At 44.8% G+C, this 10,515-nt stretch overlaps 1 protein-coding gene across 3 annotated transcripts in view; it reads right to left on the bottom strand.

Moving 5' to 3' along the window:
- Positions 1–665: 665 nt before the first annotated feature.
- sertad2b (SERTA domain containing 2b) overlaps positions 666–10,515 on the bottom strand; it is a 31,783-nt gene continuing 21,933 nt past the window's right edge. For 2 of the 3 annotated variants that reach the window (XM_068568524.1, XM_068568523.1), the window contains exon 2: positions 666–3,731. In XM_068568524.1, coding sequence (XP_068424625.1) covers positions 2,465–3,727 — 1,263 coding nt within the window. In that variant the 5' untranslated portion in view covers positions 3,728–3,731 and the 3' untranslated portion in view covers positions 666–2,464. Of the gene's footprint in view, positions 3,732–4,210; positions 4,284–10,515 lie in introns of those variants that run through there. The other variant, XM_068568522.1, reaches the window with a different exon arrangement.

Here is a 10,515-nt window from a genome sequence, read left to right as displayed (position 1 = left end):
CTGCACTCTTAATTTGCTTTCCGGGGAAATGTATTTTCTCCCGGCTTGCGCTCAAAGTTTATTCCTTGTGTGACCCCCATTACCCCGACCTCCACCCTACATGGACCAAGCACATTACAAAAAGAGGGTTTTTGAAAAATCACCATTCTGCATTAACATGTAACAAATATACAGCGTGAGGAGGGGGCTGCATCCCAGTTCACCAGAAATAGCCTCAAGATGATTTACGCGTCTAACCACACAGAGTGCCGAAATGATTGAACATGAATGAAAAGTGATGCGTTAAAATTATGCCAGGGTGGATTATTCCTTTAAAGTTTCACTATTAGTTAAAACCCCATTGCATTGTGTGACTGTCGTTCTGAGTAGTGCAGCAGGTAAAAGGCATTTTGTTGCATCACCTCCCGAAAGGCGCCATGCATCTGCACACTGAAGAGGGTTCTGTCTGGAGGTCCTGAAACTAGTGCGACCTCTCCATGAACAGAAAAGATGGGGATAGAAATATTAAAAATGTTCAAACATGACAGCAATTTACTTTTAAAAAGATAAAGAGAAATTTGTGTAAATGGACTATTTCTAACTTCATTAGATAGCATAAAAGGCTCAACCGTGGACATTTGAGGGATAAACTGAGTATTTCTATTCTCTTTAAAAATGTGTGTGTGTGTGTGTGTGTGTGTGTGTGTGTGTGTGTGTGTGTGTGTGCTGGCAACAAACAAACAAACACGTAGACCGCGGGTATCCTCATCCTGGATGCTAGATACTCAGCCATCACAGTGTCTTATTGTGCCACAAAATTCCTTTGTTGTTTTGAAATGAGTCTTTTGAATCGTTGAAGTATCAGGTTAACATTGTGTTATGTGTTTTCCACACATTCAAATCACCCAAGATTGTACAAAATCCACATTCAAAAACTGTTCACGGGCAAGATTTAGCCCTCTCTCTGATGTACATGCGAGCTCCGGGGTTCAGCATCAAAACAGTGCGGCACAACGCACGGTAGTGAGCCGAAACCCTGAGATCCTATTGCCAACACAAGTAAACATACTGTGTGTGTGTGTGTGTGTGTGTGTGTGTCCGTGTGTGTGTGGTACTGTATGCCACGCTGTAATTTGTCTGCCACTCATGTTGCTAATTCTGTCAAAGCCAAACCCCCCAAAAAAGCTTTTCTTTGTGCAATTCAGAGAAATTCTATTCAAGACTTGTTTGTCTCGAGGCCCGTCGAGCCAAATGTAATGCGTTGGTAGCCTCAAAGTCTCCGCTGAGTTTTGGACTTTTCAGATCGTCTGCGTTCGTCCGGGAGGCAAAGCGTTGGTGGTGGTGGCGCAATCCGCCGTTTCCAATGTAAACACGCCAAGCTCTCCTGTGGATGTAGCTCATTTGAATTTGAGCTGTCACTGAAGCGTGATAAGTAGCACGTAGTCTGGGATCACGCACAACAGCGTCCAGCACAGTTTCATGTAGATGTGCCTGCCAATAAGGAAGGGAAAGAAAAAAAAGGAGGAAAAAAAAGTCCTGAAATGAATTCATAGTCCTGAAGTGTACACGTTCAACCCAGGCCATGTGATTTTAAAACTGTTCCCAAAGCGTGGTTATATTGCTAATATGCAACGCAGCACACTGTTAAAACAATGTAATCCTCATTAAATACCTTTTTGATGCTTGCTTAACACATAAAAACATAGCCTCTGTAATAAGATACAAATTAAATAATAACGTTTTGATCATGAGAAATTACCTTACTTAATAATAGTTTGAACACAATAAATAAAAAGATAAAAAATAAAGTGAGAAGAACTAGAAAAGAAAAAAGACAAATACCGTAAAAACAGGAATTAAAGAAGTGGTCATTTTGAAAGGCACTCGTCTGCTAAAAAGCCATGAATTCAGTGTGTGCGTGTGTGTGCGTGTGTGTGTGTGTGTGTGTGTGTGTGTGTGTGTGCGTGTGTGTGTGTGTGTGCGTGTGTGTGTGTCCTATATTCACTTGTATTACTATACCTGTGAGGAGTAAATGTGCTCAAGAATAGAATGATTGCAAAAATCCCCCAGAATGAGGACAATCTGCCGGTCCTCATAGTTTTCTATTTACAGTTTCTTCCCAGGGTTAAGGCTTAGGTTCAGGTTAAAGGTTAAAACTAAGTTTAAAATTAGGATTAGGGAATGAATTGGAGTCAATGGAGGTCCTCACAAGTATAGGAGTACAAACATGTGCGTGTGTGTGTCTGTCTTTGTTTCCCAGTTACTTCATTTCCGTATTTGGAAAGGCGAGCACAGTGCATGCACAGTGTTGTGTAGTAGTAGTTGTCATAGTAGTACTAATTGACATCACCATCGATGTTTACAATTACCGACCTTTGAAGAGAGTTAAAAAACAAACCAAAAAACAACAACCAGGAAACACCCCCAAATGTTCATTCCAGTCTGTCTTATTTTAAACTGTCTGTGTGTTTCTGGTATCAGCCAGTCACGAACCCACCAACACCTCCATGATGTGGTCCAGTTCTGTCAGATCTATTTTGAAAGGCTGATTGGCGGAGACCTGGGGGGCGGGGCCGCTGTACGGTGACGCCAACGATTTGAGGAGGTCGTCTGCCGTCACCGCCGGCGGCAGCTTGGTGAGGCCGGCGCCTGCCGCCGCTCCCACTGCCCCTGCTGTCGTACAGGGGTCAAAATCATACATGGACGTGTCGATATCGGCGAACAGGACGTCGTCCAGTGCCAAGTCTGAGAGAAACCCCGAAGGTGAGGAGGAGGAAGAGGAGGAAATGTCTACTAGGCCACCGGGGGGAAGAGTGGGCAGAGGGTCCATCGGCCGGAGCTCGACGCAGCGTGCTTCTGCTAGCAAGACGCCAGCTGCCGCTGGTTTAGCACCTATAGTTCTGCAGTCTCGGAGTGGGCCCACGGGTGAAGGGGAGAGGGATGCTGGGTGGGGGGGCTGGGTGAGTGGCGTGGGAGCTGGGGAGGTAGTCACGGTCGTACTATTAGCTGCTGCTGTCCTTGTTATGGCTGTGGGAGGACCCAACTCCATGTCACTCAGAGCGGAGGGGAAAACGCCGTTGGACGAGACGGGCACGGGGACCCTGGGAGATGCCAGGCTCAGAAGTGCCGAGGGTAACGGAGGAGGCTGTGCCGGAGGAGGCGAAAGAGGAGGAGTGGGCGGGGATGGAGTACAAAAGGCTGAATCTCCACCATCCTCCTCCAGCAAAGAGGCCGGAGTCAGGCAGGATTCCAGAGGGGCCGGGCAGGCCTCCGCTCGGTCGGAGGTGGCCTGGGATGCCTGGCAGTTGGGAGGCACCATTGGGTGGGGCGAAGGCGGTGGGATGATCGCCGGCATCAGCAGCGCCGACGGCTGGGACGCCGCGGACAAAACGCCAAAGGAGGGTGTCGCCTCCCGGAAACCCTCGTCCATGGGGTCGTCGGGCGGTGGCGAGGGCGGCAGGAGCAGCGGCCGCAGGGAGCCCTCCTGCTTGAGCTCGTCCTGGATGCGACGCAGCATGTTGTTGATGAGGACGCGGCGCTCCAGGCTGGGCTCGCCAAGTGGCCGCTGGCTGTACAGCTTCATCAGGGAGATGTTGAAGATGGTCTGCCGCTGTAGGGTGTATGACACCTTGGACAGGCCCTCCGGCACGAGGCCTAGTCCCCCTCCCGCCACCGGCGCCTCCAGCGTTTTGCCTTCCAGCCCCTCTTCATCCTCATCCAGCTTCCGCTTCGCACCTTTACCGAACATATATCTGGAAAACACAAAACCAGAAAGTTAATTCGTCGCTCACCAATAAGGCAAAAAAAGAAGAAAAAAGAATGCAATCTTGGGTTGAGTTATTCTGAGACAATTATCATTTTGTTTTTCCAAATTGTTTGATGAAAGTAAAAACATTTCACTGTAGTCCCAGAGCTGAACAAATATCATCTTTGCATGAAAGTGAGCCAAACAATGGGTTAACAGAGTGGCTGTCATTGAATTTGTCATGATCGACAAGTCAATTAATCAACTTTTTGAATTAAAAAATGCAAAATAAACTCAAAATGTACAATGCAGTCCTGGCAGGGCCCTTTCAGTCTCATCCCCTTTCACTGATTTATGATTTGTAGCACCCTTCTTGGGCCAGTTGGGGCTCAATGTTTACATGACTTTTGGAACCGATTCAAACTACTATTTCTACATTGATAAACTTGTACATAATATTCAGATTTTGCACGAATAAAAACACACCTTACTAATGTTTGTTTTCTTTGTATGTTGATCAAATCCAATACCATCGCTAGATCTCAGCATTAGATTATCATTGTCATACCACATCTCACCACTGAAGTTTGCAGACTGGAGCCCAGCAGCTTAACCGTGGTGATTTAAAAAGCTGCTTAAATGCAACGAGCTTAATGCAACAGGGGATTAAAAAAAAAAAAACATACATTGAAACCATGAGCAGCTGCAAAGGGAGCCTCGCCGCTGCACACTGTAGCCCAGCACACACGCAACCACACTCACACGCACACACACACACCCACAAACACAGTTATGTAATGGCAGCATTCCCCCCTGTAGAGCAGGATCATAGGCCAGATATTAAGCCCAACCCCCCACCCCCACCTCCTGCCATATTAGAAGAGCACATTGAGTTACTTATATATACCACTTTCAGACGGCACGCACGTTGGACTCTTTCATATAAGACAGCTGTCAACCTCTCCAGACTACACTGTCTGTAATTCTACAAACATTTAGCACAATTACATCCAGTAATTGACCAAAGTTACATTTTATTTTTCACCACTAGGTCTTTTTGCTTATCTGGCTTTGTTCTTTCTTTTGTCGAATCATTGAATTAATTTCAATTCCTGGCAGCAACGGCAGTTCATCAGAGCCGGCGGCTTTGAAGGAAAGGTGCAATAAAATACTGTACATATTCCAGTAGCTGAACGGATTTCTCCGTCTAATCAAACTACCTGATGGTCTAATTATTGGTACTCTAGAGAAAGCCGGGAAGGCAGCAGAGACGGACAGGAAAAAGAAAAGAAAGAAAACGGGAATCGCTGCAGTGTGTTTGACTCTAATCCAGGCTGACAGGCTCATGCAGCCAGTTGCTGTCTCTACACCGACACACAAGCACACACACGCACGCACACACACACATCTCTTTTCACATACACGCACGCACACACAGGAAGTGTGTGCTGCAGGCCCAGTCACCACGACTGGTTGGTTGCCATGACAAACAGAGTCAGCTGGGAATTCACCCAGAGAGATGACAAAGAATGAGATGGGGGAGAGGAGGAGGAGGAGGCAGAGGAGGAGGAGGAAGAGAAGAAGGAGGAGGGAGTGTGCCGCGGGGCGGGGGGCAGGAAGGAAGAGGAGGAAGACAAGGAGGAAGTAGAGAAGTAGGTGAGAGACTGGTCTGGAAAGGGCGGGGGTGGGCAACTTTTTCACCACCTATCTATCAAAACTACTGCTCTCTTTGAGCTCGTCATTACTTCCGACTTCGCAACTGGCTCATAAATGATGCAGCTCTGTTGGTTCGCTGGCTGCACGCACTATTTAATTTCTTTGCTTTGGAAACAACTAAAGAAGTACTTTAAGTTCTTTCTGCTTTAGCACGTTAGCTTTGACGGCTATGTGACTGAGACTTTGTAATTTTCAATGGCAACAGTCACACACCATTTGCTGACTTTGGGTCCAACTGTTGAGTGATGAGACTATTACGAAATGGTAACGTCTGTAATGTTTGAAAGGGTAGATTAATGAGGTTCTGGTCGGTGCACATTTAATAGGGCTGTACTCATCGCTGTCTTTATGCTAAGCTAACCATCTCCAAGTCTTGGATTCATAGCTGACACACAGACATGAGCGGTAGTAACCTTTTCACCTAATTTACGGCAGGACAGCAAGTGTAATCCCACAAAAAGCCCAATATTATTTTACTGCTGATACAATGATTGGCATACTTGTTGGCTGATAAGAAGAAAGAAGATGTAATTGAAGTACAGAAATGTATTATAAGTATATTTGTTTGTCTGACGTGTCTTATTATTTTTCCCACGGCAAGACATGCCAAAGTCCTTTGCCTGGACGCTCTTTTTCAAACGGTGCCGATTGAAAACATCCTGATCATCACATACTGTACATACATACATGCTTGGATCAACTTGAAATTCTGCATTTTTAGCGCATATTCACGATGCTTGGTGTTTTTGCTAGTTTCATATTACAGTTTGGAGGTGGTTATAGATGATAAAAAGTCTGGATGACAGCTTGTGGCTAGTGACCTGAGATCCCACCTGTCACTCAAAGCGACCACGCCCTTAATTACGGCAAACTTTAAATCTCAATATAACTCTCACGGTTGAGTGATGTAGAAATTCACCACCCGAATAGTTGATCATCAACAAGGAAAATAACTTTAGAGACTAAAGACATTTTGTTTTGTACAAGGCTGTAAACATGTTACTCTCTGCTGTAAAATCAAAAGTAAAACCGAAGGTTGCCGCTTGATACCAACAAAAAGTAGTACCCAAGTGTATACTCCGGACTTGGCCAAAAGGTTGCAGGTTCAGCCCCCCCACCCCCATTCGATGTTAGGTTAAGTTATGCAAGTGTAATGAATAACAACAACAGTATAAAATGAGGCATTTATGATGTGATGCTTCTTCTTCACACATTTAGATCTCTGTCACTTACTACTTAAATTCCCTGCATTCGTTGCAGCTGCTCGTGGAGCTTCTTGAGAAATGGCGAATCGGAGAGTGTCAGAGAGACACAGACATGAAGCGAGTCAGAGAGAGAGAGAGAGAGAGAGAGAGAGAGAGAGAGAGAGAGAGAGAGAGAGAGAGAGAGAGAGAGAGGGAGCAACAGAGTTAGTTTCAAAGCGGTTTGCGGGTGTGTGATCGAGGGTTGTAGCAGCTGCGCATGTCTGACTCACTGACTCATGGCGGGGTGTTTGGACACACACACACACACACACGCACACACACGCACACACACACGCACACACACACGCACACACACACACACAGACACACACAGACACACACACACACACACACACACACACACGGCTGACATACCAGAGGTGCCCCACCCCTTACATTCCGCTTCATTATCCTCCTCTTCCCTTTTCCTTCTCTACCACCTCTTCTTCAGTCCTTTTTTTCTTATCTATCTTTCTCATCCTCCCTCTGTCTTTAGCCCCCCACCAACCGCCCCCTTCCATCACTTCCCCTCCCTCCTTCCTTCCACACTGACTGTCAAAGTTCACAAACCCAGAACCATCCTATACCCTATGAACCATATCTAGATGTGAAAACGCCAGAAGAAGAAGAAAAGCAGATCAATGAGCGGCGTAGATAAAGCGCAGCAGAGGATGAGTACCGCTCTCCAAAATGGAGCCCGGGTCTTCACTCAAGGTCACCGTGACTTAACTGCGCTGTCGTCGACTGTCTCAATACTACTTTTTTTTTCCCAAAATAGGTTTCGCGTGTGGTAAATACAATTCAAGATCTGAAAAGACTCAAAGAAGCAACCAGCTATGACTAGAAAGCACCTCACCAACAGTTTTGAAGGTCAGACATTTTTGGAGTCAAGCTCAGGAAAGATGGTTTCGTCAATAGTCCCCACTTTTATATTTGCCAGGAAGTAAAATATGACAAGTATAGTGCCATTAAATGTTACTTGTTACTGTGTCTATGTACTTTTTTGAAATCAAATTGAAATTATAATAACTTTAGTGCAATATCAAAATAAGTGTGTAAATAAATTATATCGGAGGCTGATGACACCAACCAAAAAGATTTTCTTTGATAAAAGTCCAATATAGTTTTATCCTTACATGTAATCCCATTTGCAGTATTTCCTCCTTTTTTCTTACCCTTTAAACCACCTTCAAAAATGTGCAAGGGATACCAAACTAAAATTCAAAATCAATGCACGAATGGCTGCTTCCAGTGGGGCCATGTGGTCTATGAAAAGCCCTTTTCTTAAAATAAACACTTCTGACTTCGCCCTGCAGCACAAAATATCACCAGATAACATGACACAAAACCGACAACCAACACAGGCTGGGCAGAACAGTTTCTATTGTACTCGGAAAAGTCTACGAGACCAGACAAATGTGGCTGTGTGCATTTTTACATGGAACATGAAAAGGTAATGATGCTTTCTGGGAGCTGGGCCTTTGTAGTAAAATAATAATACAGAAATGAGATTTTTAAGAACAAGCAGTGGGTCTTCTCATATATGCACAACTATATGGTCTTCTCATATATACACGAGGCGACTTTTACATTTAGAGGCGAGGTCAAGTGTGCGTTGTCTTGCGAACAGGCATCAGTCTGTGGGCTGAGCGTGTTACTCCAGGAGCTGGCTGCCTGCGAGTGTGTGCTGTACAGTAGTGCAGCGCCGGGTGGACGGACTCTGCAGTGATGTTATGATCCTGTAACCGGATACGCTGGTTTCCAATGCCTGAGCTGCACGCCCACCCCTCCCCCTCGCCTCCACACCGGGGCTATTTCAGGTTCTCTGGATGCGCGAAGTACGGGCGCGCTACGCCGATGCAGGTGTATGTGATGCGGATTAATCTCGGCGTTCTCTGTAATGCATCAGGCATTACACGCAAGAACAACACTGTCAAACTCACTCGTGTGTGCGTGTGTCTGCGACCCACACACACAGACACAAACACAAGATGCTCACCTGACCAGACCCACGATGCTTAATAGTAGCTACGTTTTTCACACACAACTTACGGTAGACCATGACGATTGCTGCCACTACTACTACACTACTACGACTACTTAGTATATCCATTCTAGTTCCATGACATTTTTGAGCATGTGCATTATGAAGTGCTTCAGTTAGACCATGGTCCTCAAGACTCTCCAGCTACTTTTTCCTCATTCCTTTTTTGCGCATGAACACCCGAAAACAAGGTTTGGGTCACACTTATGGCTGAGAGGAGTTTGGTGATGGTGAATAAAGATAAAGTAAATATTGATGTTCATTTATTTGTTTTTCTTTTATCTTGAGTAGCTGTAAGTTTTGAAGGCAATGTTTAATGTTACAATCTAATCAGGAATTTTTACCATCATCAGACCTCCCAATCAAAAAAGGACTACTTTGCTCTGATGCAGCCGCAGTTTACTTTCACTCTGTTGTCTCCCTCAAATATGTTTGTTCAACGACAAATTACGCAGTAAAACAAAGGCTCACTAGATTTCTGCAAACAACCAACGGATGTTTGGGATAGGAATACACCTTGCGTGTGTTATGTGTCAATAGAAGCCTATTTATCGGCCTTACAAAGATCCTCTCTCTCTCTCTCTCTCTCTCTCTCTCTCTCTCTCTCTCTCTCTCTCTCTCTCTCTCTCTCTCTCTCTCTCTCTCTCTCTCTCTCTCTCTCTCTCTCTCTCTCTCTCTCTCTCTCTCTCTCTCTCTCTCTCATTGATAGGTGCACTAAAGAAAATGTCAAAAATGTCAAAGAATTTAGGTTACTGCAAATGTATTTATATTGCAAATATCGGTTATGGGCCTATGTTATCCATAGATCCTTTCTACATTTGGCTACAGAAAGCAGTCAAATATCCTAAACATGAGCTGAACCCCTTAAACTAATCTTGACAACTATTGCTTTTCAACATTGCGGAAGAATCTTCACTAGTGTTTTCTCTGTGGAACAACAATGAAGAAGGAGGGCAGATGATAGAGGAAAGCCATAACCAGATAAATTAGTAAAACATGTGGCCGGAAACAATGTGTGTACATGTATGTATGTATGTATGTATGTATGTATGTATGTATGTATGTATGTATGTATGTATGTATGTAGGTATGTATGTATGTATGTATGTATGTATGTATGTATGTATGTGTGTGTATGTATGTGTGTGTATGTGTGTGTGTGTATGTGTGTGTGTGTGTGCATGAAAGAGTGCTTTCCCTTGTAGTGATCATAAACACTCACATGACAGAGGTCAGCTGGGTATCAGACAGGGAATTCGCTACTATCTCTTACGTAATGACGGACCTGGTTACAAAACAGCACGGGCTCCCGCTGCACAACATGCGGCACCCCGGTAATAGAGAAATAGCGGTGTGAGCACTAATGATGCTTAAATTCCTTTTGTGAGCAGCCGAACACATTGCAATCCTGTCCAAAGGTCTTTCTGTATTTGATTTACTGCACGTTTAAGGTGTGTTGAGATTAATCACACACAGCAAGGCCCTGGCTTGTAAACTCTTGTTTTCCTGAGACATATTGAAACTGAAGTTGCCAGTTCAGTAGGGTACATATTGCTTGTTTGTTTGTTTTTTGGTGTGTGTGTGGGGTGGTAGAGGTGTGGGGGGGGGTTAGTCTTCCCTTATTGACATAATGGGGCTGGACAAAAATAATTCCGAACACCTCTCAGTGTAAATCAACACAATTCAACAGCACCACAAACCCCAGCAGCCATAAGTGATGTAATCATTTAGGTTGACTGTTATTTACCAAGATGCACCTCATGTTCAACCATTTTATCAATTAGTGT

The sequence above is a fragment of the Clinocottus analis genome, unplaced genomic scaffold, assembly GCF_023055335.1.
Source record: "Clinocottus analis isolate CAN_PGR_092001 unplaced genomic scaffold, fCliAna1.0.p SCAF_8, whole genome shotgun sequence".
In the NCBI taxonomy this organism is placed as follows: Eukaryota; Metazoa; Chordata; class Actinopteri; order Perciformes; family Cottidae; genus Clinocottus; species Clinocottus analis.
This window is presented reverse-complemented; position numbering and strand designations above follow the sequence as displayed.